Source organism: Amblyomma americanum, chromosome 7 (assembly GCF_052857255.1).
Source record: "Amblyomma americanum isolate KBUSLIRL-KWMA chromosome 7, ASM5285725v1, whole genome shotgun sequence".
NCBI classification, from domain to species: Eukaryota; Metazoa; Arthropoda; class Arachnida; order Ixodida; family Ixodidae; genus Amblyomma; species Amblyomma americanum.
In genome coordinates this window covers 94935471-94962294 of record NC_135503.1, presented here as the reverse complement: position 1 = coordinate 94962294, position 26824 = coordinate 94935471, and the positions used below count along the sequence as shown (strand labels likewise).

General features: G+C 46.9%; 1 protein-coding gene across 3 annotated transcripts in view; it reads left to right on the top strand.

Moving 5' to 3' along the window:
* The window catches only part of LOC144099419 (cytochrome P450 3A14-like), a 91349-nt gene that overhangs the window by 57806 nt on the left and 6719 nt on the right, over positions 1-26824 (top strand). Inside the window, exons 6-13 of one of the 3 annotated variants that reach the window (XM_077632712.1) lie at positions 2616-2853; positions 3765-3889; positions 7917-8001; positions 10269-10338; positions 13603-13711; positions 15889-15980; positions 18086-18226; positions 18302-18447. In XM_077632712.1, coding sequence (XP_077488838.1) covers positions 2616-2853; positions 3765-3889; positions 7917-8001; positions 10269-10338; positions 13603-13711; positions 15889-15980; positions 18086-18226; positions 18302-18362 — 921 coding nt within the window. In that variant the 3' untranslated portion in view covers positions 18363-18447. Of the gene's footprint in view, positions 1-2615; positions 2854-3764; positions 3890-7916; positions 8002-10268; positions 10339-13602; positions 13712-15888; positions 15981-18085; positions 18227-18301; positions 18448-26824 lie in introns of those variants that run through there. The other 2 variants (XM_077632710.1, XM_077632711.1) reach the window with 2 other exon arrangements.

Sequence of the window (26824 nt, the reverse complement as noted above, 5' to 3'; positions counted from 1 at the left end):
GTTTTCAATTTTCAAAATTGTCGTCTGAAATTGCTGGAAATAGATTAGCAAAGTGCAATCTGTGTTCTATATTGCGAAATAGTCTTCCAGACGGATCTATTGTCACGACATGCCTATATACCCGTCAGCCCCCTCTGATAACCTGCTAGCCGTTGTACAACTCCCCACGCCGCATGTTAACAAAAAGAGAAAACTTTATGAAGGTTGAACGGATTAGAAAAAATGCAGTTATGCTTTTGGCGGGGCAGGTGGATTTCCTTGAGCCATTCTGTTTTTGATTTGTGAGATTGCCACATGGCGGAGTTAAATCTCACTGATTAGGAATATTGGAAAAAGCTAGAATAAAAAAAGGAGGGTGAATTATGGACTAAGATTTTGAACGAAGTCATTGCACGGCATATTGCTTTTTGCCGGTCTAGTTGGTGACTTCATCAAAAAGATGATGTGCAACATAACAAAAGTCAAACGGATGCTGGAAAGACACAGGCAGCAGAAATTTCAGATGTCTCCCTCCTATACGTGTCTCCCTACTTGTTTCCACCGAGCAGTTTTAACACGGTACAGACATATACACCGAGGATCTCTTTTGCTTTTAGGTGATTTTGTTTCGTTTTAAGGGGTTTAACGTCCGAAAGCGACTCAGGCTATGAGAGACGCCGTAGTGAAGGGCTCCGGAAATTTCGACCACCTGAGGTTTTTTAACGTGCACTGACATCGCACAGTACACAGGCCTCTATAATTTCGCCTCCATCGAAATTCGACCGCCGCGGCCAGGATCGAACCCGCGTCTTTCGGGCCAGCAGTCGAGCGCCGTAACCACTTAGCCACCGCGTAACCACTCATCACACTGAGAACAATTCACGCAAATGTTCTTCCACTAAAGAGCACCACGTTTAGCTTGTTAATATAACACAGAATGTTTAAAAATAAATGCGCAAAAACACGTTATTTGCGCACACGTTAAGAGCTTCGCAGGTAAGGCGGATAGAAAGGGTGTTTTTAAAAGGATATGTAATTATGGATGATGATGATGCTTAAATATATGGAAGGGGGCACTACTGCGTTATTCGTCAACAACAGACACTGGAATTATTTTACAAAACTGCATTCATTCGAAATGTGAATTGTCTCCTTTGGGAAATTAGCACATGTTGGCACGCAGTGCAAGCGAACGCACAAACGCTCGGAACCTGCACGCATGCACAGACACACATGCACATTTCAAACCGTTTGGAAACGAAAAAAAAAAACGTGGGGGCACAGAAAAAAAAAAGAATTTCACACATACAAATCAGGAATCCGGGGAGTTTAACCTGGTGTTTGTAAAAGCATTGTCACAAGTTCAAACTAGTTCATAGTTCAGAGCATGTGCGCAAGAGACGTCGGAATCACGCACGGAAACGGAGGCGACGGCGAGTTTGCGGCCTTACAGGAGCGAAGATTAGTCTGGCGGCAGCGGCACATAGCGCCATGTGTGAAAGCGTCCTCATCGCTCGCAAGCCGCGATATTCGTTGGTGTGAATTGGCTGATGCGATAAGGTTTTCCTTCTGCGCGCCCTACCATCGGGCTAAACGACGAACAGATGCGGGGAATCTGTGAAAAAGAACAGGGATGGTGGCGGAAGGCAGCGGTTCGGCGCAGTTCGGGTGCACGCTCTGGGGCCCATGCACCGGGACAGATGTTAGGTTTGGGTTTGGCTGGTTTGTGTTCTTTTCAGCGTTTACACGAACTCGGCCGAGTGCGGGTTAAGTCGAATATCCAAAGGAAAGAGCCGCTTTTGAGAATAAAAGCCTCTGTTTGTTGGCTACTTTTTTTCCTTGACGTTTTTACACTTTCCCTGAAACAGACGATTTAACACGAGTTTTGTCGAGGTCATGTAAACTGTGTGCTTCAAACGATGTTTGGTTTGACTCCAGACGCAGTAAGCGCAGTAAGCTCACAAGTCAGTGCTTTGACATTGAGCGAGTTCGTCTCGGGCTCATTCTCAGCTCAAACAGGCTGGCGGCAAAAGGGATTTGTAGTGGGGTGTGGTGTGGCATTGCGTGGTCGTTACGGACTTCAAGAGTGCCACTCGCACCCTCTACATCACACCAGAGAGGGTTCGACTACTGGGCTACTGTAAAACATTTCATGTTTACATCTGCTCTCGACGAAGAGAGAGTCTGCAGTATGGTCTTCCGCTTTTGGACAGAACATTTCCGCTACGGCGTATAACAGCCCCCTAGGTTGTGGACGTCGTGAATGAGCACGTATTAAATGGTAGAGTAGTTTTGAAAACGCAAACTTTTCGCTGGAGGCGTGTTTTAGAGACAATAGATTTTGTGCGGTTGCGTCTTGGCCTTTGATAGTATCAGAAGAACGTGCTGTACAAGAGCAAAACTCCAGGAAAAGTTCTAACGCTTAAATAGGAGCTGCTTTATTTCTGTCACGCGCACAGCTGAAGATACAATATAGAGGAGAAAACCTGCAGCCGTCACTCGCCACAATAAGACGGAGTCATTGCCACAACAAACATGGAATAGTGTTGGAATCGCGTGCCTCTCTTTAATGGCGGTGCCTAACCATACTGATTTTTTTTCGCAGACAATTTATGCGTAGTTTTGCACTTCTGCAGATGATGCCTCTACTGGAAGAGGATGTCGCTGTACTGCTCAGTTTGTTGGAGGAGCACGCCAAACTTGGTGAGGAGGTGAACATGCTGCGCAAGTACGAGCAGCTGGCAATGGACTTCCTGTTCCGCGGATCGTTCGGCGTAGACGAGCGGTTCCAGGGAAGACCGGACCACCCGTTCGAAACCATCGCGAGGACTGCAGGCCGGAAGCTGATGACGGGCACTCTGCACATGGTCGCACGTGAGTCGACGCTCCACTGACACTAATGTTCACTGTGGGTGGTTGTATACTAAGCGATGTGCTGCCGGCTCTCTGTTCCGAAGTAGTACGGATGAGAAAACGGTTAGGGCTTATTTACGGCTGGAGGTAGCATACTTTTTGCTCATGAGTAGCATGTTGGCTGCAGTAATTGTCGCCGCTTTTCTGCGTTGCTAAACACCATTTGTCCTTCAAGGTGGTACAGTGTGCTACCTCACCATTTACTCCTTAGAATGGCGCATATTGGGTCGTGGCTCATCCTGGCGCTCTGAAGCAAAGCTCAGTTGGTAAAAACGGCAGTTGGTTGGTTGACACTTCGACCACTGTCACTCGAAATTATCCCTCGAATGCTACTGAGGGGTTGCTTATGCGCGAGAGACCTTGCCATAATTGTGGAACTGGATGGGAGCTTGGCAAAAAATACATTGGCTTTCCACATGATTTCAGGCTTAGACTTATCACGGAATTCTCTAATTGTAGTTGCGATGGTGCTCTAATTGCACTGCCTTTCCATAGCAAGTCGTGTGGAAGGCGGCGCACGCTGATGGACTCGCCGGTTATAGTAGAGTTCAAGAGACCTTTATGTATTTATTCAGGCATCCTCTATTTTATTCCTAACTTAGGAATCCATCCTTTTGTTCAGCTCTTTATGATTTCTATGACCTATCCTCAAAAACAACGCTCGTGTTCACTGAAAATAATTTTCCAGTTAGTATGACTTTAAGCCACACCCGTGTGCACACAGTCTTTTTTTCTCAGTGTTTTGCCTTGTTTCGTCCTTTACTAGATCTAGAACTAGAAACTAGCCCTACGTTCTGCAGCATTATATGTTCGAAGATTTCGCTTTTTGTTGCTCATCACTCGTAATGCTGCCTGGGTGGCTTCTTCCGCAGAAACCACCACTTGCTTCGGTCCTTTAGCGAAGCCGCTTTCCTGGCTTTCCCTAGTCCTTGCCGACGTTGACAAGGTCATACGAGAGACGGCGAAAGTAATTGAAGTACGAAGAAGGGACCGCTCGGTGAGTATAATAAAATAAATCACCTAAAGAATTTTTAAAGACCACACAATGACCAATCTTAGTTGGAGGTGGTGATTTCTTTTTTCACGTGTTTGAATTGCTTGCACGTGTCAGTGTGAAAACTCACGGTTTTACCCTTGCGCTTTCTAAATGGGCAAAAATGTTTAGCGTCTGGATATGGACTAAAATTATTTTTTTTTTCAAGAAGCCAATAGTTTCCTCGTACTATTCGTCGAGTTTTGTTTGGATATAATCTACTGCTGCTTCTCTACCGCTGCGAAAGTTTGCAAAAATTGCGGTCTGTAGTATCAAAAACCGCAGTTGTGATTGGCGTAGTAACTTGCTGCATGTTTTTGAAAATTTTGGTGCCTAGTATTACGAGGGATGTTCCTAAAGTAAGTTTCAGCATAAAAAAATAAAGTCGCTACACCAGGTGAAACAAACAATTGCCTTAATAATCCACACCCGATGATGGCTCGATGACGGAGGGAGTGTCAACGGTGGAGGAATGACGTATGCGCAGAGTGCGGAAGAAGAGAAAGTAGCAGCAGAGCGGCGTGCACGAGGTTGCTCGAGTACAAGACACGATGGTAGAGAGAGGCGAGTCGACAACGTGGCCTCTAGTGAAAGTGCGATTTTTCGGTGTGAATGGGCACGTGGCATAAGGGTTTCTATCATCCATGAACGCCTACAGACCGTGCACGGTGAAGAGGTCATGTCGCGTCAAATGGTGGTCGCTGGTGCTCCATGTTCAGTGAAGGAAGGCAGAGTGTAGAGGACGAAGGCCGAAGTGCGGCCTTTCACATCCACGAGTGAAAACAACATTAGCCGAGTACACAATATGGTGTTAGCGGAGAGGCGCGTAGCTGTGTCAGATGTGGCGTCCACACTGCGTATTGGTCGTGCTCAGACCCATCACATGCTCTATGATGATGTGTTGGGCCACTGAAAAGTGTCTGCAAGATGGGTGCCGAGGAACCTGATCCCGGATCACAGGAGAGTAAGGATGGGAGTCAGCCTCGGTCACGTGGCGCGGTACGCGCGAGAGAAATGAATTCCAGTTCAGAATCATCGCAGGCGATGAGAAATGGATGCAGCACTTTACCACTGAAAACAAGCCCACCTCAATGACGTGGAACCATCCCAGTTCACCAATGAGGATAAAATTTAAAGTGTCATCCTTCATGGCCACAGTGTTCATGGACGCGAAATGTGTGATTTTCCCTGATTTTCTCCGCGGAGGGACCATCAGTGCGGCATGCTACTGCGTTGCCCTCACCAAACTCAGGTACGCCATTCGACAAAAGAGACTAGGGCTCTTTAGTGAAGGTTTCGTGACCTCGGATGACAACGCAGAACCACACACACCAAAGCCCACACAAGATCAAATTCGTCGTTTCGGATGAGAGAGACTGGAGCTCCCGGCCTTAGCCCCCGAACTTGCGACATCGGACTCTCACCTGTTCCCTGCATTGAAAGCCTCACTCTTGGTGGGTTACTTCCAAAACAACGCTGAGGTGGAGCAGGCTCTGCGACAGTTACTTGCCTCGCAAGGTGCCCAGTTTTACCACAGTGGTTTCTTCAAAATGATTGGACGCTACGACAAATGTCTCAGAATGGGTGGCGATTATGCTTAAAAATAGTGCAAGGAGTATAGTTCGTGGTGCCATGGCGTGTTTGTTTTGGCAATAAAGTTTCCGTGTGTCAACAAATTGCGAAACCTACCTTAGGAACATCCCTCGTATGTATGTGGACATGTGGGGCACACTGCAGCAGCCGACTCCAGGCTGCACAAGCAAACTTGATGGCTGCGTTAAAAAAATACGTCACTGCTTCTAAACGAACGCTGTTCCTCTCGTCTGAAGAGAGTGGAGATGGAAAAGAACGTGGCCGGCACGCACGACTTACTCTATAGGGTATTGAAGTGTGACTGATAGTAAAACAGGTACATATGTCGGATGAACGTGTGCATGCCGCTGTCCATTCCTTGTTCCTCATGTCTTCGAAGAAGTTCATGTGAAAGGTAGGTGCCGCGGCGGTAGTGGTGAAAACTTTATTTAGTGATGAGAGTTTGCAGGAAAAAAGTAGCCATTTACATAAATGGAGTCCTTAGTCCGGGACCCCGCTGGACGAGGCCGATACTCGATCCCATTGGACTAGAGCTTTTTAAGACTCCGGACCCGAGCAATTGTGCAGGCCTGCATGCCATGCCTTTCGGGAAGGGGAAGGGTTTGGGGGAAGGATTCTTTTCACAGGCCCAAATCATGTGGTGGTTCAGTGGCTATGGCGCTTGGCTGCTGACCGGAAAGACGCGGGTTGGATCCTGGCCCAGGTGGTCGAGGTTATCCGAAGCCCTCCGCTACGGCGTCTCTCATGACCTGAGTCGTTTCTGTACGTTAAGCTCCTTAAACAGAGCCCCAAGACAGCTGCTGCAACATGTAACATCGGGAGAAATGCAATAACGGACCCAGCACAGTGCACTAGTGTCTTTGGCAAGGTCGCAGGATTGATCCTGGCCACAGCAGCTTTATGTTGATAGAGGCGAAAAAAAAGCCAGTGTGCTGTGCGATGTCAGTACAATGTAAATGTCACGGTGGACAACAGCGCGGTAGATAATACGGACTTTATGTGAAGACGGGGCAAGCGCTGACTTCAGGTGAGCTTCAGTAGAGGAAAAGCTTAATTTATAAGTCCCAACGGAAGTATAAAAACAAAACGCAGGAACAGGCAATCAAATCGCCTATTCGTCAAGCTTGGCCACGCCGAACAATAAAAAAAACAAAGGAAATGAACCGGCAATTCCTTTGATTGCCAGTTTCTTGTGTTTGGTTTTCACCGTTTCACGTGCAGAGCCTTGATAAATAGGCGCTTTGATTGCCTGTTCTTTTATATTGTTTTTAGGGTTCGATCTGAATGTATAAATTAAGCATAGAAAAGGAACCAGCGAAAATAGACGCAAGACAAGAACGTCTATTTTCGCTGGTTCCTTTTCTATGCAATATGAACCAACTAGCCCAGCAGTTTGCACTACTGTATAAATTAAGCTATTGCTGCACTAAAGTTAAGCTTAAGTCAGCGCTTCTCCCGCTTATTTGTCGTCCAAATCTACGTTGCCCGCAGATTTTATGTTCTTATTCTGAGAATAAGAGAAAGTTGTGATGGTGGATACAGGGTAATCTGCTCTTAGCTCTTTCCTCAGTTTTGTGAAGTTTGGGTCGGTATCCGCAAGACCGCCGCCAAAACATTAGATTACTCACCTTTGCGCCAGGCTCCAAACACCGTGCTCCTCGCTTAAGCAAGGCGGATTTGCCAAACCTTAGGCCCCCGCTCAAGTGCTCCAGTGGTTTGTAGATCGTTGTAACCGATTTCAAACTATCACTAGCCGGTTAACGATGGTTCATTCGCATGAAAACCGCGGAATCGTCAATCATCTTGGGATTTTTAAAACAACTCTCGTAAACTATACTCTCCCTGAATGCACTGACGTATAATTCGCTCCTATTTTCATGTTTGTTTAGTCACAGATGTGGGCTTCTTCAGTGTCGCCAGATTTCGCCATTTACGCAAGAAAGGAGTTGGGAGTTTATATGTCAATGCGTAGTCCTTTATAGGGCAGAAGAACATAAAGCATGCGCAATTCCTTCATTGTTAGATTGGACCGTAGATTTTGTTCCTTGCAACAAGGTATCAGAAATATCAGAAGTAGTTGTTTGTTTTAGTTAAGTATATTTGAGGTCAAACTGTTTTCCACGGAGAGAAGGCAAACTTGTCATGCTGCGATGACCGTTCCGTGTAGCGTACAAAAAATACCAACATTTTTGAATGATGAATGGGACAATCTATCTCTCTATACGTGACAAGTTTCCAGAATTGCTTGGATAGCAGCATGGGCTGTTTGATGGCGGAGTTTGCGCATTGGGGATAAAAGAGTGAGCGCTCGTGCTTCAATCCGAGATCGGCTAACACTTTTGAACTCATTGTCTCCTATCAATGACTTCGGCGCTATGTTTTCTTTAATTCTGTGAAGTATCGAAAGCCTGATATACTCCAAAATCTGCTGGACGCCGAATACGTCGAGGATGAAAAGCAGAAAGAGAACCGGAAAAGCAGTGGTAAGCAGTGTGTGTTTCCGTGTTTTATTTTTGGAATACCTGTGTGAAAATTTAGCAGGTCTTCCTCCGCCAAAGCTTCTATAAAGACGAATTGAAGTGCCGAAATATCTTGCGCAAGGCTTCTCACAACTGCAGATAAAAATAAGACAATGTTGTTTTATCTCAGATTTCCATTAGCGCCTTGCCTTCTGTTTTTGCTCAACTAAACTGGCTTAACAAACAGTAGCATGTGACGGCTGAAGTGGGAAACGCACAGAATCATATAGATAGACATTTATGTCGCGTCAATGACGAGATTATACATGTTTAAGCTCTCGTGGCCAGTGCCGAACATTTATTACCCGTTGGCACAATGAGAGTCTAGGACACGCGATCCACGAGCCAAAATCTTCCTCTATGGGGTTTGGTTCTCTTAGCGGTTCTACTGGTTTGTGTGCTAACGAAGCATCTTCATGTATCTCACTTGTGTAATTAAAAATCGACTATAGTTACGTTATGCCCCGCAAGACCCGTAACTTTTACTGTTTTTATATGAAAGAACAAACGACATGTGTCACAGAAAAGCTGGCGTAGGCGCTGCCGGCGGAGTGACGGAGAAACCCGGATTTGACGGAACTGTAGTGGTTACAAAAGGGTCCAATAGATGGCGCCGCCAGTCGAGCGGCGCATCCGATCTTTGCCTTACTATTGGCAAATACGTTGAAGGGGGAAGGGGTTAGGTTTTTTTTCTCAAACCCTTTAGGGAGGCGCTACCTGGAATCGGGATGGGGGAAGGAGACTTGGCGGAAGGGGGGGGAGGGGTCAGCGCGCCAAGCACACGACCCGTTGGCTGCTGATTTCCTCTTTGCCCTAATATGAGCACATAGCAGATAACATGGTACGATGCAGGTGTACAACCCACTGGAATTCTCCAACCGATGCTCTCCTGATGAGAGTTTACGACTAGAGGAACACGCAAATAGCACCCGTAAGGCGTTTCAAATCGTTTGGCGGCCTACCACCATGGCAGGCCCCTCCCGTTTGGTTGACAATAAAGATTGCAAAAATCGCTGGTGATCGGTTGCGTGCACAGAGTCGTGAGCTGATCCTCCGGAAGATCTGTCCTTGGTCGGAGGGAGCTACTGCTATAGAACGGACCTTATGCCGCAGACTACATGTGAATGTACCATTGCCTACGTCAGTGACCACAGTGCAGCCATCTGCGGAGAGCACTCCGTCTGAGAAGTTGCCATGTTTCAGTGCTTTCAAGAGTTGGTCCAGGATCTTAGCAGGAAAACTCTAAATTTGACCTCTTTTTAGCACAACACGGGAAGTGCAGGTTGGAGGCCAAAGATACATTTTTGTATTGCTAAAGTAACAATTCTAAATTTAACTGATGAACAATGTGCCTTCAAGCATAATGTTCGAATGTCAAAATGGTTGATTGTTCACGACCTGTCTAAATGACGGGAACCGACCAGATATCATCTGCTTATTGTGACAAGACACCATACCTTGGCATGAAGAACATCTGGACTGACTTGAATGCCATTAGCACGGAGCTAGTGTCTCGTTAGCATTGTTTGATTTCACATAACTTTTCTTTGCTTATAACGCACTGTTCTGGGTCTCTACATGAAAATATTTCTTTTAAAGTCATGCACAAAGTTTGGAAGATGCGGATTTATGGAAAAAATTTTTTTTCTGTGAATCTACATGTGGCACGCATGTCCTTTTGTTCCTAAATGATTTTTGTTGAGGTCAATTTCTCGTGCGCAAAAAATAAATTCTGTTTTCTCGGACCCAAAGCTCCCAAACTGCGTCCATGACTTTGCATCTAAGAAATTTTATAACAAGGTCACCATCACCAATTTCACTGAAGACATCAGTGTTATTGAACAATAGCTGCATATCACTAATATTATCTGGTCACCCAAATTATGAATGGTTATCATTGTAATTCGTTCCTGCGTTTAGCCACTTTTGTCAGCAAGGTTTTGATTTTATAGACAAAAATTCGTACGTTCATAGGCGAGGGCTTATCGAAGCCCAGCTGGAAAAGCATGCCCCTGATCAGTTTCAGCAGCCGGTCGAAGGAGACTGTAAAAATATATGCATCTGCCTGCTTATACATACTCTGCATACAACGCAAAGCGACAGTTTTGCGCAACATTGGGGTGTCTCACCGTTAATCTTGTGACATATCTTTATCTTGTGCCAGAATGCCTATGCCGGCATTGTTTTTAAAGTGCATATTACGGGCGTTTATTTTCCTTTTTCTCTGCCAGAAATACACAAATCCAGGTCACTGACCACAGCAGAAGTCATCACCAGCGCAGTCACCCTGTTTGTTGCCGGGTAAGGACAGAGAAGATAAGTATGCCGCTGCTTGGTACTGTGTATGCGTACAAATTTTACGCTTCTCGATTCCACAAGCCACGTAGTAATATGCTGTTCCTTTTTGCACATGCCGTTTTGACAACAACATCAAGCATCATCGTCATCATCGACGCAATGACGATGAATGAAGGTTATCAGGTTTGAGAAAGTGTACGGAGGAGAGTACATGGAGCCATGCCACTCAAAAATGTAGAATCCAACCACTTCCAATATCTGATAACTTGACTAAGGGGCGAATGAATATTTTTTAGGGTTATTTTTGTTAAATTCGTCCAAATTAACGTACCTTGGAAAAAGGACTTCACGCTGTAGTAGCTGTCTGGCCCATAATTATGTCTCTCTCATGCGAAACGATGGAGCCGTTTTTTTTTCTTTTAGTGGCTCGAAAGACGGAAAATTCGAAAAGATCTTAGAAGTTCTCAGGAGCGTGAATTGCTGGGCGAGTTCGTTCATGTCTTAGCAAAAAAAAAAAAAGAACAAGAGAACGAACGACACGCAAGGCCACAAGAAGTTGTAAGTTGAATGAAACTACAACCCGCTAAAAACATTCATATAATACAAATTATAAAAGTGTCCGTTTCGTATGGAGCACTGCAGATGGCCTAAAGCACAGCTCTTTTCGCAGCTTTTCGCAACTTGCTGCACGTCCTTGCTAATTATTTTGCACGTGATCCACCATGCAGCTATTTATCGAAGTTATGGAAAATAATCACGCAAAGCTCACGACACTATTTAAACTATACAAACTAGCTTTCGCTTCGACGAACGCCTAGGCTGTTGTCTTCATGGTTAGCGTTTGTCTCTAACCTGAAAGAATTAAGTCCACCTCTTAAAGGCTCTCGAGCTTGCACACCTGTGAATGCTTTCATTGCGGACATAAAATCATCGTAAAAGTGTGGGTTTGCTGGTTCTTCTACGATCAGTTTATCTGTTCTACATTTCTACGAGCAATAAACGTGCTGGGCATGCCGTGAAAGATACTTTGATTTTAATGCTGTTATTTCGACCTACCTTTTATTGGAGTGTTCTGACAACCATTCACCGGCAAAGTTAAGCACAACATCCGCTTATCGCTTTCCAGAGCTTGGGTGTGCCTCGTTGCAGAATATGACTCTAGCGCCAGATCTGCCACAAATGGAAGTCTAAACTGACACGACGTTTTCGTATTGGGTGGAAATATGTTATTTTCTTGCTTTTAACAGTTTCTTGCGTTTAACGAACAGCAAATACATGCCCTTGACATTTTTAATGCTTACTACTACATTAATAGAAACGTAGTCGTCATGCTCAATATTTTCAATTACAATGTCTACTAAGCTTTGGGAACAATCAAGGGGGAGCGGCAGATTCTGAAAATAAAAAAAAAATATATATATACATTGCTCATGACGTACGTCCCGGTATCAAAATGCGGACTGACTGTCACTAACAAGCTCCTTTTAGGCACCTTTGGTGACAGCCCACGTATTTCCTATTGTACCACCCATTCGCTCGCTTTGCCATGAAGACCCACGTATTCACCCAGCATTAAGTTATTGCTGTAAGTGTTGCTACATTGCAGTAACTAGAAAAAAGCAACCATCAAATTTCTTGTAGAAAATCAATGGTTCTCCATTGGCCTTTGTCAATTAACACGAACACTTAGGAGTTAAATTAAGTAACGATCTTAGATGGGGCAAACACATTGACAACATTACTTCAACTGCATTACGAAAGCTGTTTTTTCTTAAAATGTGTCTTCGTCTTGCGCCGACACAAACTAAACTTTTAGCTTATAAAAACGTTTGTTAGGCCTGTACTCGAATATGCTAGCACTGTTTGGTTTTCTCAGACTGTAACCAATATTTCGCGACTTGACAGAATTCAACGTAAAGCAGTGAAGTTTATTCACAACAGATACAAAAAAATGACACACCAACACAACTAGCTGAAATCTCCGGGCTTGAAACGCTATCAACAAGGGCAAAGCGCGCGACTAAAATTTCTTTATCAGCTCCTTAATAACATTTTAAAGATCGATTCATCAAAGTACATTTCACTGTCGCTAAAACGTGCATTAAAAAACCAGCACGCGTATACGCTAACTGAATATCCTTATCACACTAACACTTTCAAAAATTCTGTCTTCCCGCTAGTAACAAGAGAATGGAACCGTCTAGACGAATCCATAATTAACGCTGATTCATTTTCAAGTTTTTGTACCGAACTAGAAGCCGTGTTTTAAAACTAGAGTAGTGGTCAGAAAGATTTTTCAGCATTTTTGTCTATTTTAAAGAGTACACGGTGTGTTGTGCCCATGTTAATGTTAATGTTTTCGAACGAGCATGTTTTTTCTTCAGTTACTTGTGCAAATCTGTCAACTTATTTTGAGTTTTTTTCTGTGCTATGAACTGTCTAGTTTATAGCTGTCTTTCGCACAGCCGCTTTTAGAAATGTTATCCTTTGCTGTGATACGTGTAATGCCCACCTGCTAAGTTCTCAACTAGAGACTGGCAGTATTTCAAATAAATAAAACATAGACTGCTCTAATCTGGCGGGTTTCAAGCTAAGAGTCAACAACCAGATAGGCTCTGCAGCTACGCGTTTCTGCAGCACAACGCTTCCCAGTTAGCTGCGAGGACTTTTTCAATGCCAAAACACAGTAAAAAGGACCCAGCACCGAGATATTAGTCCGAGCAGGTCAGAGAAATCCAGGCTGTCCGGATTTGTGCAGACGTTTACATCCCAGTGCCTACAAATCAGCTCTGGGGCGTAAATGTAATCTTTAAGCGTACCCCGAAGTTCCTGCTAGCATAAATCTGCAAAGCTGTGCCGTTTTGAAAGCAGGCCAGCACTTATTAACTGACCACAGCGGCGTTTAACTTATTGGCACTCTGTCGAGCTTCATCAGCTTTAAAACTTAAGATCCCATCTTGCAGACATTTTGTAAGCACGTTTGTTTACATTTCGAGCATCGCTAAGTGAGAACGAAAGCAGACAGGAAACAAAAGACCTTTACCGAAAACTAATAGTACACCTCTGAAGTGAGCAGTCATCATTCCTGCGTGCATTCAATGCACTGTCATGCGCTGGAACATCGCACACACATGCCCGAATGCCGTGCCTCGAAATTAACCTCACTGCCTAGAAATATGGCGTGGACAAAAGAAGGATCATTTCTTGCGTACCTGCAGGCTTGCAAGATCACCAATCTTTACTTGTGTTTTTCGCACTTTAACATAGGTACGAAACAACAGCGACATCTTTGAGCTATCTCACTTTCGTTCTGGCTAAGTATCTTGATGTGCAAGAAAAAGTTCGTCAAGAAATTTACAGTGTCTTGGGAACAGAGGTAAGCAACAAACAGGCCCGTGTTGCTGGTCTGCGTGCATGCGTCACGATCGAGAATCATGAAGTGTGGTTTCACTTCCCGCTGTACGCCTACCTAATTTTCTAATGGTACAGTGTTGTTCTGTCAGGCGCGGTTTCGTATCAGGTTTGCTTCATTCGAAACCGCGGTGCTACATGTGTCACCAGTCCGTCCATAGACCTGCTAACCACCGAGACAGCCTATCTGGAGACGTAATCTTTCCCTTCATAAAACATTTTTTCTTCTAACCACTTATCTCTTTTACCCCGTTTTACGGAACCTCCAAGCCTTAAGATTCAAGGTCTATTTTTCGTCACATATCTTGTTTCTCGTTTTCAAGTGTCAATCTGCCTACAGTCTCATTCCTTCGTCTCTTGCTGTAACTTCATCGCTTTTATGAAATGCGTAATTTCATTGCTTTCTTAAACTGCATATTTTTATCGATTTTATTCGGCTCTTTACATCGCCCATGAGGTTGACTGTTCAGCTGGTAACTCACCTCAAGGCTACTTATTGTGTGCACATCTTCGAACAAACTTGTCACTCAGCGCCTGTGTCGTTCGTCTTTACCTCGTCTTGTGTTTGCGCTGTTCACCTTTCTTATTATGTTGTATCAAGTAGCCCGCAGCATAACCCTCACGTACTTACAATATGTTGCTTTTTCGTGAAATCACCAATCAACCTAACATGGGCACAATTCCGCTCGGGGATTGGCATTTGAATATAGGCGGAACAAGTGCCAGCAGGAGAAGTTTCCTTCAGGCGACTAATATCTCCCGCTTTCTTCCTGTAGAAAAAGCGAAAGCATGATTATATCAAATTAATTGCACAGTGCGCGATAATTTTTTGATTATACAGCGTTTATCTTAATGAAGGAAATGGTTACACGAAGAGTGGTGATGGTGTGTTGGGTTTGTGGTCATGCTGAATCAAGAGCTCAAGTACACTCACAAGCATGCGCTCCTCGATGGGTTGTTTCCAAATTTTTAGGATGTTAACGCCTGGCCGCTTGTAGAGAGTCCATGGATTGGAGGAAATTCAGATTTATCCGGAGCACACCTCATTCTGCTTTGCGTTGAAAACGTTCTATTTTGGAGGCCTGCCTTCTCATCCGCTAGGGAGCCTCGGGGTGGACTAGAGGGTGATATCTTCGGCGCACATGGTGCAGCCGATGTCCTCGTGTGCGTCTAGACAGAGTGCAAGTGCGGCCTTGACAATGCTGTAAACAAGGGATGAGAGGACACCCTTGTGGGGTACCCTTGTTGGAGGTGTGGAACAGTAGTGATCGTGTAGAAACCCGGTGCCATTTGTGGCGGTGCGATTGCGTAGAAAGACAGAGACGTTCTGAAGTATGCCAGAACTCCAGTGGATGTGCTTGAGGCCACCTAGAATTTCGGTGTGTGCTACTTTGCCGAAGGCCTCCTTTCTATCTACGGTGAGGAGGAGGTGCTCAGGCCCGGAGGGTGTATTAGTGGGTACGTCATGTTGAAGTAGAAGACAAGCGACTTTAGTGGAGGAAAACATGAAGGAGCGAAACAAGTAGTGTTTCTTTATGTAATTTTGGAGGCGTGACCCGTTTGTACAGCTTCTCAGGACAGGAGGTGAGGGAGACTGGTCGAAGCGCCGAGATGGATGGCGGTTTGTTATGTTTCACGATTATTTTTCATTCCATTTTGGCGGCAGATACCACGAAGTACATATCTAATCGTTAATGCTTGTGTGAAAGCTTGGAGAGCCTCGGGGGATAAGTTTCGCAGAATGGCATTGGTGATTTTACCTGCCCCTCGTGTACTCGCTCTAGTGGTGGGTCGTACAGGGGCATATACCTCCTATTAGGTGATGGGGGCGTTTACTTCAGGATTAAGGTGACCTGCCTATGGGGCGGGGGGGGGGAGGGGTTGATGAGAGCCAAAGTACTGGTCGCGGAGGTCTTCGAGGGGAGCTTGGTCCGTGCCCTTGTACTGCGGACATTTGCTTGGGGGGCTCGGTGGATGGCAGTCATGGTGGTGTCGGGGTGCACAATGCTTTTGTGAATGGCGCAGCTTTTGGATATGCTAAGCGTTATCAGGAGGGAAAGCTGCGTCATCCCTGTGCCTCACTTCTTTCTCTGCTTAGCGCCATCTGTTCATGAAAATTTGCTCTCTTAATTTTACTTCCAGGGTAAACTAGACTTTGATACACTAATGAAGAAGCTGGAATACTTTGACCAAGTAATATACGAGACGTTTCGGCTGTACCCTCCAGGCCTCACGTAAGTGTTCCCCCAACTACTGGTGGCGTGTTCAATGACCGCACAGACTTAGCACGACCGCTATAAAATCATGCGTAATTTTGTATTTTCCAGCTAAATCTCTAAACCTGGTAACTGAACGACGGTAAAACATGATTTACGAGAACCCCGACACTAGCACAACATAGGGGCAGTTCCTAAGTGATGGCGTTATAGTCTTATCATTGCAGTATTCACTTCTTCTGAAAATTGGGCCATTCTTTTCCGCCACCAGAAGGAAAGTTCCATCAAGAAGCTTGTTTCAATTTTTTTTCTAACCGTAAACCTAGGGTAATGAATATAAACGTTTAAAGTGGCCCTGTGCAACGAATTAAACAAGGGGGTTTCCCAAATTTAGAGACCTTTTCCGTCTATTCTTCACCGTGGACTGATATGACGTGATGCATATGGCTCATATGGCTTGGTACTTCAATCTTGCTGCATGCGAACTGTATTTGTAACCATCAGCAGGTCGCTGGAAGTCCTCTCAATTACGCATGGCCGCGACCTATAAATATGTGACATGAGGGACCGTAGTAATAGAGTGCAGCACATATACGCATCATCGTTATCAAAACGGTGTCGTTTAGAGGAGAACACAGATTTGAGAGTTAGTTTCTGGCGTGTACAAACCGTCAAATGTGTTTGTGTAAATAAAAAAACGGGCGCGTCCGACAAGAGTGAACACAACATGTATACTCATTTCTTACTCCTGGTCTTTGACGCATCGACTATGGGACATTTACTTGTCCCTTTTACCATGCACGATACAGGACGCATGGTTTCGATAGTAGATGGCATTTCACTTCATTTAGATGTAGAGCTAGGAACAATATAATGGGGAACACGGGAGCGCGTGGCCTCCGTGCTTCGCAAAGTGCTGCCATGGACAGACGACGAGAATGGGCGGCACCAGTTACATGCGCGGATAGAGCAGCCGGCCGTGCTTACTGAGCATGCACCTTTGCCGCGACTCTCTCTGCATTTCGGCGACAGCGGTCTGCGAAGTGCGGTGACCACGAGCTCCTGTGTTCCCTTTCTTATTGCTTTTAGCTGTACATAAAGCAAAGCCGAATGTTGGGTGAGTTGGATAGCGTTCATGATGAAAACACAGCACAAATGGAACGCGAAGGACGGAAAGAGAACGACGCAGACAGGAGCTAAATGGACCTAGCTCTACATTAGAGAGGCCTCCATGAAGGCATTTTACAAGAAGCGCCTTCCAGTAGCGTGAAAGTTTCGCCAAGAAAACCACTACAACATGAGTTTAGTTTTAAAAGACTGCTTTCCGAACTACAACTCATAAGCAGAAGTGGCGCTTTCTTATCAAACCAAACATTTACAAATTAATATCGGAAAGTAGCGCGCAACGTCACTGCATATAACGTTGAACTGAAGCAAAAAAAAATGAGAACATTACTTTCGGGCTAGCCAAGTAGACATATAGGGACTTGAAGGTGAATAGATCATAGTCGGTAGCTTATATTTGTGTAGAACAAAGAAGGATATATGCATGTCGTAAGTAACATAGTGTCATTTTGGCCATTAACGCTCTATCGACCGCTACTAGAATGTGTGGCCCATAAGAACAATTGCGCTAGCTCTGGCCGGCTGAAGCAAGATGACTGGGCAGGAAGTACATTCCTATGAAGGCATTCCCGAGGGCTTCACTTGACGACATTGCCCCATGCTTCACGCATAATGTTAAGAGCTGACCAGGTTGGGTGGGATGGTATGAGTTTCTGTTCACCAAATTGCATTGGCACAGCCCGCTCTCGGCCAGCGCTGCTGTGATTGCAGGAAAACATCGCCATGGTTTCTTCGGCGTCTGTGTACGTCTGTGCACTAATATTCTTCGTTGCACGAAAGCTCCAGTCCTGCCCTTCCCCCAACCCTTCGACGCTCACATTTACCAGTGCCACGAGGTTAACATACCTACACAGGTAATGGGTTCCCCCATATTTTCCCCGGTTACCATGTAAGTGAACAGCTGATGACCATATCGAAGCGGCGCCGCTTCTGCATCTAATTTCGCGTACATGCCCCCTCCCCCCAAAAAAACGTCTTACAGTCACGTGGCGTTGCAGGTTTGTGACGAGGAAAGCCAAGCGAGACTTCGAGTATAAAGGCACACGGTTCAAGGCTGGAACTTGCTTTATGGCGCCCCTCTACCAGATTCAGAGGGACCCACGCTTCTGGCCCGACCCACTGCAGTTCAACCCGGACAGGTGGGAGGCCAATTCTTTTTGTGCCTAACGTGCGGCGGTGTCTTAGTATCTTTTGTATTCTGCTGCTGATCCCAGGTCGCGGGCTGGATCCCGTTCTCGGCGGCAGTATTTTATGGAAGCAGCGAAGCTTCTTTAGAGCGAGAACCTGCCGACCAGCTTTGTCACACCTAGCAGGTGGCCACACCTCCCACCTGCCAACCGTCCTCCTGTCCCCCGTCCCCTCTCTTCCTCATCTTCCTTCCTCTTCCACCTTCTCTCTACATTTAGGAGAGAGGACGCTAGACTACGAATGACTTGGATCATATGAAAAATGCTGTCTTACGCGAGCGAAAGTAGTATAAACGATCAGAATTGGAAAATAACCTCAGTTGGTTAGTTGGAATAGAACCAACCGAGGAATTTAATCGGAACTGAAAAATAATCAGAATTAGGATATATCAGCTATAAAAAAGAATGCTGTCGCATTTCCTCCGCATAAATCCAATTGATGACCCTTAAATGCTTTTGATGGAGACAAGAACGCGCGTGGGCTCCGCGTTGTCAGTGCACTCTAAAGAAAATCGGGTGGCTTTAACTAATCCGGAGCTCTAAACTACGGCGCTCCTCAATGCACCACCCCATCGTAGTCCTGTAATCTCGATCCCAATAAAAAAGGTAGAAACGAAGGTGATAGAAAGCATGCACTGAACCGGATATTATCGCAGGCGGAATGCAATGAAAAAGCCATTGCGCCATTGTTCAGCGCAATGCGAGACCCGTTGTAAAACATTGAAAGCATTGCAGTCTGTCGCCCGAGTGCCGCTGCCGACGGATGGTTGTGTTTGGCGAGACAAGACCTTGCCCTGGAACGAGCTACTGCAAAACATCTCATGCTTACGTCTGCTCTCGACTATAACAAAGAGCTATCTTCTTTTTTTATCTGGCACTAAGCCTTGTTGGGGACGAGGGGTCCTTGAGTGAGCTGACTCTTTCAGCACCGCAGGTCCCTTCTTCGAATGACGTTGTCGGACTTGGTTATGAAGGAAACTGTACAGGGGGTTTATTTTACATTATTTACAAGATTTTGGAACCCATTGGAGGGTGATGGGGAAGGTCGGATGATCTGAGAAGATCTGAGGATGATCGAGGATTCCTCTCTCACGGCACTCGTCGTCCGGTTTAAAAAGGGTCCGGTCCCTAGGATTCCCCAGGTCCGAGAATGTCTTCGCCAGGTTGGGCGTGGCCTAAATTGCGCTGTCGTACACACACACACACACACACACACACACACACACACACACACACACACACACACACACACACACACACACACACACACACACACACACACACACACACACACACACACACACACACACACACACACACACACACACACACACACACACACACACACACACACACACACACACACACACACACACACACACACACACACACACACACACACACACACACACACACACACACACACACACACCACTTCACATAGGGACACGGCCCCGTCACATGCCTCGCCGGAGAGAGGGGGTGCCGCTGGACAATCGCCCCCACCAGAGAGAGCGTGTCTTCGCTTCCGAACGACAGTTCTCACGCTCCAGCCGGACACGTCTTCCGGGAAGTCCGAATGGGCGAGACGCCGGCGAGCAGGCATAGTTGAAGGCGTGAGTCAGACCCTGCTCGGTTCTGGCGGCCTCTAACTGCTTCCGGGCTGCACGATCTTCCGCGAATAAGGTTTACAAACGGCAGTGGAATCCTCCGTCTCGAATCCAATAAACCTCGCGAGGACCGAGCGTGGGAACCAAAATGCCTATCGCCGTGCAGTGACCCCGGTTGCAGGGGTCCTGGCTGAATACGCCAGAAACCTTACAGCTCCTCCGCGGCCCGAAAAATCTCGAATGTCCAGCGTTGACGACCGCTGGGCAGGAAGAGATGAGATGGCGTCCGTGTTGGTCCCCTGGATTGCAATATCATCGCCCCCAAGGCAGAACCCAAAGCACCGCCAACAAAGGAAAGCGCAGGTGGGACGTTCCAAACAGCAAAGCACTGCCCCACCCGCAAGCGCTCGGACGTCGCCAAAGAATCACGAGGCTTCTTCCATTGACAACAATACAGTTTTAAAAAATTGTGTTCAAATTTGGGTTAATGTTGTGCCGACTGAGCGCGAAACATCTTTTGCAACTGCCACAGCCGGATTACTCGGAACAAAGTAAAAAAAAACACTCACACAGGAGGAGACCTCTTAGTTCCCCCGCTTACATCAGTCTGCTCAAGCCATCAGCATTTCCGTGCAGTTTCCACTTCTTATAACGCACCGAGAAATTGTACTGTTGGAGAACCAGACTCCATCTGAGCAAGCGACCATTTTTGGGGGACATCTGTCGCAGCCACGTTAAAGGACAATGGTCAGTCTCAAATACAAACTTTGCTCCGTACAGGTAACACGACAACTTCTGCGCTGCCCAAACTAAACACGCGCACTCTTTTTCGGAAGCGCTGTACGCTTCCTCTCTACTGGTCAGTTTGCGGCTGATGTACAGAACTGGGTGTTCTTCATGGTCGTAGCCAACTTGGCTTAAGACAGCACCCAGCCCTCTATCACTGGCATCACACTGGACTATGCACTCTTTCCCATAGTCAGGGGTCCTGAGCAAGGGTCGGGACACGAGTGCTTCCTTCAGGCTTTTGAAGGCGTTTTCTTTTTGGTTATCCCAACTTACGTTAGTAGGTGCTCCCTTTCGCAAGGCGTCAGTTAAGGGACTAGCCCGCTGTGAGTAGTTAGGAATATATCGCTGGTAGTACCCAACTAATCCCAAAAATGAGCGAATGGCCGTTTTCGTCCGTGGTTGCGGAAATGCTGCGATCGGGGCAATCTTTAACTCGGATGGGCTCCTAGTTCCCTGGCCTACAACGTGGCCCAAGTACGTCACCTGTGCGCAACCAAATCTGCACTTTTCTGCCTTCAGTGTCAGTCCAGCCTGTCGTAAACTGGAAAACACGGTCTTTAGGGGTTCTAGATGCTCTTGCCAGGTTTCCGAAAAATTGCCATATCGTCAAAATAAGGGAGTGCAAAGCGCTGCATGTCCTTCAGTACGATGTCCATGAGTTTCGAGAAGCTGTAGGGGGCATTCTTCAACCCAAAACTAAGCATTAAGGGTCGAAAGGTGCCCGCTGGGGAGATGAAAGCGGCATACCTGCTCGCGCTTTCTGAGAGGGGAACTTGCCAATATCCCCGTACGAGATCGAGGGTGGAAATGAATTTCGCGCCGCTCACCCTTTCTATCCTTTCCTCTATGTTGGGAATCGGGTATAGCTGATCCCTGGTAATTGCATTAAGCTTTCTATAATCCACGCAGGGACGAGGATCTTTCCCTGGGGCCTCAACAAGAATTAGCGGTGAGGTATAGTCACTTTCCGCTGGCTCTACAACCCCTAACTCCAACATGCGCTGAATTTCCGCGTCCATTATTTCTTTTTGCCGCGGTGATACCCTGTAGGGTTTCGACCGTACCGGCTCATCCGAGGTGAGCTCGATTTCGTGTGTCAGGAGGTGTGTCTTTCCCGGGCGACTGCTAAATAGGTCAGCGAATTCGCTCAACAACTGCTTTAGCGTGTCGACCTGTGTCCCGCTTAGGAAATCTGCATTCACAGAGTGAGCCAGAATGTTTTCCACGTTGTCACTAGCGTCCGCACCTCCCTTGCAACCCTGACTCTCGCTGGCCAGCTCTTCTGGTTCATTTAGAGTCAGATTGACGATCCCGCTGCGTTCCATGAACGGCTTCATCAGATTGCAATGATAGATTCTCACCTGCTTTCCCCTGCCTGGAACCCTTAGCGCGTAATTCGTCTCCGAAAGTTTTTGCAACACTTCTACTGGACCATCCCAGTGAACTTCCAGCTTGTTTTTTCTCGATGGCCGGAGGATCATCACGCGATCGCCCGCAGTGAAACCTCGAAGGCGAGCGTTTCTGTCATAATAGACCTTTGCGGCCTCCTGGGCAGCTTTCATATTTCGATTTACTAATTCCCTCGTGTTGTTAAGGCGGTCCAGTAGCTTAAGCATGTACTCAACCACTGTCTGGTTCTCTCCTGTCCCTTCCCACATTTCTCTCAGCATTCGGAGGGGAGAGCGGAGGGCTCTTCCGTACACGAGTTCTGCTGGCGTAAACCCCGTAGCTTCGTGGGGGACTGTTCGTAAAGCGAAAAGTGTGGCCGGCAGACAATCCTCCCAGTCTGCTTTATGCTCATAACAAAGAGCGTGTAGCACCCGCTTCAGCACCGAATGCCATTTCTCTACACTGTTGGACTGCGGATGATACACCGAGCTGTGCAACAGTTTTATTCCGCATCTTTCTAGGAATGTGGTCGTCAAGGCGCTTGTAAAGACCGTCGCCTGATCGGCTTGGATTTCGGCCGGAAATCCTATTCTAGCGAACACTGACAAAAGGGCATCAACTATTTCTGTGGAGCTCAAGTCCTTCAACGGAATTGCTTCGGGATATTTTGTGGCGGGACATAGCATAGTAAGCAAGTACTTATACCCTGATTTCGTGTTAGGCAAAGGGCCTACTGTGTCTATTACAAGCCGGCGGAAAGGTTCCGAGATCAATGGAACAATTTTCAGTGGAGCCTTCCATGTCTCTCCCGGCTTGCCCACGCGCTGGCACGCATCGCATGATTTTACGTAGCGTTCTGCATCTTTGAAACAACCCGGCCAATAATATTCCATTAATAGGCTCTCCTTTGTTTTATTGATTCCCAGATGTCCTGCCCAGCCATTTCCGTGGCAGAGACTCAGAATGTCCGCTCTGTATTTTTCGGGCACGACCAGCTGATCAAATGTTTTGCCTTTTCTGTCCTGGTAGTGTCGGTATAGTAAGCCTCCCTTCTCATGCATCGTTATGTTGCGTCTCGCGATGCCCTCTTTAGCTGTAAGGTGCAGTCTTTCCAAAGTGGGATCCTGCTTCTGTTCTTTTGTTAGGGACTCCCTGTTCACCTGCAGAAGGCGATCAAAACTACGCGAAGTTGGAGATAAAACGGATCCTTCAGCGTTTTATGATTCCTCTACCGACTTAGTGGTTGAAGTCCCTCGTCGCTCATTTGCTCGGTCAGCTGTCTGTCTTTCATTCCTCGTTGGTTCACTTCCCTCCTCATTTGATTGCAACGATATGCTGGCTGGTGCGTCTCTGGCTACCTGAGGTTCGGGAATCTGACTTAGTTCAGATGCGAGCTGACGAGTTTTCGATCTTGTCAAAGCTTGTATCACCCCGCTTCCGAGTTTCTGGCCTCTCTCGCGTAGCAATTGGTCTGATCGATTCGAGAAGTGGTAAGGATATTGAAGTGGCACGGCCTTCGAAACTGCGGCCTCAGTGATTAGGTCTCCAAACGGTCCACAAATTATCACTCTAGCTTTGGGAAGGCATACACTGTGTTCTTCTACTGCCTGTTTTATCCACGAGACTTCTCCCCTAAAATCGTCCACTGACACTCAAGACGGGTGGACAACGTCCATCGTCGCGGCGCTATCACGAAGCACCCTGCACGGTTTCCCGTTAACGTGCAGCTCGAGCAGGCATGGCTTAAGGAGCTCTAGATTCTCGGCGTTATCCTCGACGCACGAGAACGCCAAACGTTGCTTTGTACACTTGGCTGCAAAGTGCCCGACACCATTGCAGTTGTAGCAACGAATTGGCCTACTAGCCTCAAACTCATTTTTCGCGGCTTTGTCTGCTCCCTGTCTCTTCGCCTGTTCTTCACGCTTTTCTGGCGTACCATCGTTGCCTCTGATTGCTTCGAACTTCTAGCACTTCGCGTCTTTCTGCTAGGCCCTTTATCTTGCATCGCGTTTCGAGCGTGTGACGCACCCTCTTCAGTGCTCAACCTTCTGCGCGAAACGTACTCCTCTGCTAGCTCAGCGGCCCTTTCAACTGTGTCGACTTTTTCCCTGTCTTGAACCCACAGTTTCACCACTTGGGGAATGCTTCGGTAAAATTGCTCAAGGCAAAAACACTCAATGATTTTGTCTCGGCTTTCATAAACCTCGGCTCCTTTTAGCCACTCTAGAAGATTCGTCTTTAGTCCATACGCGAAATCCGGATAGCCCTCGCTATCGTTTTTCATTGCGTTCCTGAAGCGCTGTCGGAAAGCTTCGGCTGACAGCCGGTACCTTTTTAGCAGGCTGGCTTTGACTTTTTCGTAGTCAGCTGCTTCTTGTGTGCTAAGTCTCGCTATGACTTCAGCTACTTCACATGGCAAGAGTGTCAGAAGCCGTTGCGGCCATGTACTGCGAGCAAAGTTCTCCCTTTCGCAAGTTCTCTCAAAGTTTCCCAGGTACAATCCTATGTCCCTTCCTCTTTCATAGGGCTGCATGAATCTGTTCATTCTATATGATTGTACATCGCTTGCTCTTTCAGGAGACCCGGCTCTCGAACTGTCGCCTTTTTTCGATTTTCGCTTTCAAGCTGCAATCGCTTTAGATTTCTTTCTTCTTTTTCAGCTTCCCACTTTTGCCGTTCTTTCTCTTTTTCCCATTCCGCTTCCCTTTTTCTTTTTTCTTCCTGTACCAAATTCCACGTATCTACCAGCTGATCGTCATCTACGTGCTTTTCAATTGTCTTGCATATTTCAAGTTTTGTAATTTTTCCCTGTACTTCTATTGACAGTTCCTCGCATAACAACAGCAAGTCCGACTTTGACAATTTCATAAGGTCCATGACAATGCCTTCTCTGCTTTGGCAATGCTATCTTCTAAATGTCGTGAGATTGCCCTTTCTCAATTGACATACACTTCCCAGTGATTCTAGATTATTCTCTCAAAATCTGAAGCCTGGCGAATCCTATAGCAAAATGCCGAAACGCTTACCGGTTGAGAAAACACGATGTCGCACGGTCCATCCCAGCTGCTGCCAACCAGTTGTTGGGGACGAGGGGTCCTTGAGTGAGCTGACTCTTTCAGCACCGCAGGTCCCTTCTTCGGATGACTTTGTCGGACTTGGTTATGAAGGAAACTGTACAGGGGGTTTATTTTACATTATTTACAAGATTTTGGAACCCATTGGAGGGTGATGGGGGAAGGTCGGAGGATCTGAGAAGATCTGAGGATGATCGAGGATTCCTCTCTCACGGCACTCGTCGTCCGGTTTAAAAAGGGTCCGGTCCCTAGGATTCCCCAGGTCCGAGAATGTCTTCGCCAGGTTGGGCGTGGCCTAACTTGCGCTGTCGTACACACACACACACACACACACACATACACCACTTCACATAGGGACACGGCCCCGTCACATGCCTCGCCGGAGAGAGAGGGTGCCGCTGGACAATCGCCCCCACCAGAGAGAGCGTGTCTTCGCTTCCGAACGAGAGTTCTCACGGTCCAGCCGGACACGTCTTCCGGGAAGTCCGAATGGGCGAGACGCCGGCGAGCGGGCATAGTTGAAGGGGTGAGTCAGACCCTGCTCGGTTCTGGCGGCCGCTAACTGCCTCCGGGCCGCACGATCTTCCGCGAACAAGGTTTACAAACGGCAGTGGAATCCTCCGTCTCGAATCCAATAAACCTCGCGAGGACCGAGCGTGGGAACCAAAATGCCTATCGCCGTGCAGTGACCCCGGTTGCAGGTGTCCTGGCCGAATACGCAGCTGAATCAGACCACCGGCTGTCGGCAGAAACCTTACAGCCTATATAAGTAAAAAAGTTAATTTTTTCGCTCTAGGACGCCTTATGTATATACGAGGCACTCTCTCTTAACGAAAATTGCTGCAAACACAGAAGTAAGGTTGTTGTTGCTGTTGTTGTTACCCTCATACAATGGAACATGCAGAAATAAGGTCCAGATTGAAAGCGCGAATGGTTTTGCGCAAAACTTTTTCTTCGCAAACTTTTCTACACCAAACCGTTAAGTTCAGTTTAAGCTTGTGTAAAAGTCCGCCAAAGGAGACGGCAGAATTGGTCAATGGCTCGGAAAATATTATCGACGCCGAAGTTACAGGAGAGATCCTGGCATCTGTGGTCATTGCTCCTTCAGATTAAAGGAGGTGAAGTGAAAAACACTGGACTATTACGATTCTCGCTAATGCAAAATTTGTGCGCAGCTCTTGCGGCGTTTGCACCACAGGTGATCACATGCGGAGCATGCGTAAGCACACACGGATATCCCATGGAACATACTTCGCGGCAGGGAGAAAACAGACAGCGCTGTAGACTCCGTGCCAGAAGCAACCACTCGCGCTGTATCTTCTCCCTTGCTGTCCTCCTGGCACTTGCCTCGCTTTCGCCGTACTTTCCTTCTTTGGTTTCCTCGACGTGCTCTCTTCGCTACCGCCGTACTTTCTTCCTCCGCTTTGTTCTTGGTTTCCTCTGTCGGTTACGACGCCGACGTTGAACGCAGCAATGGGCGCTAACAGCTGGGCTTTAAACTTACGTCATAGCCTCTGTTGACGGGTATTGGCCGGGATTACGTTACGAGTAAGTGACGCATAACAGGCGTACGCGAATACATCGCATGGTGTCAGACCGTGACAGCCATGGCATACGATTAGGTACCTGTGATGAAAGGAGACTATGCTGTCGTGAATCGCGAGAAACGCATCACATAGGCCTCCTTT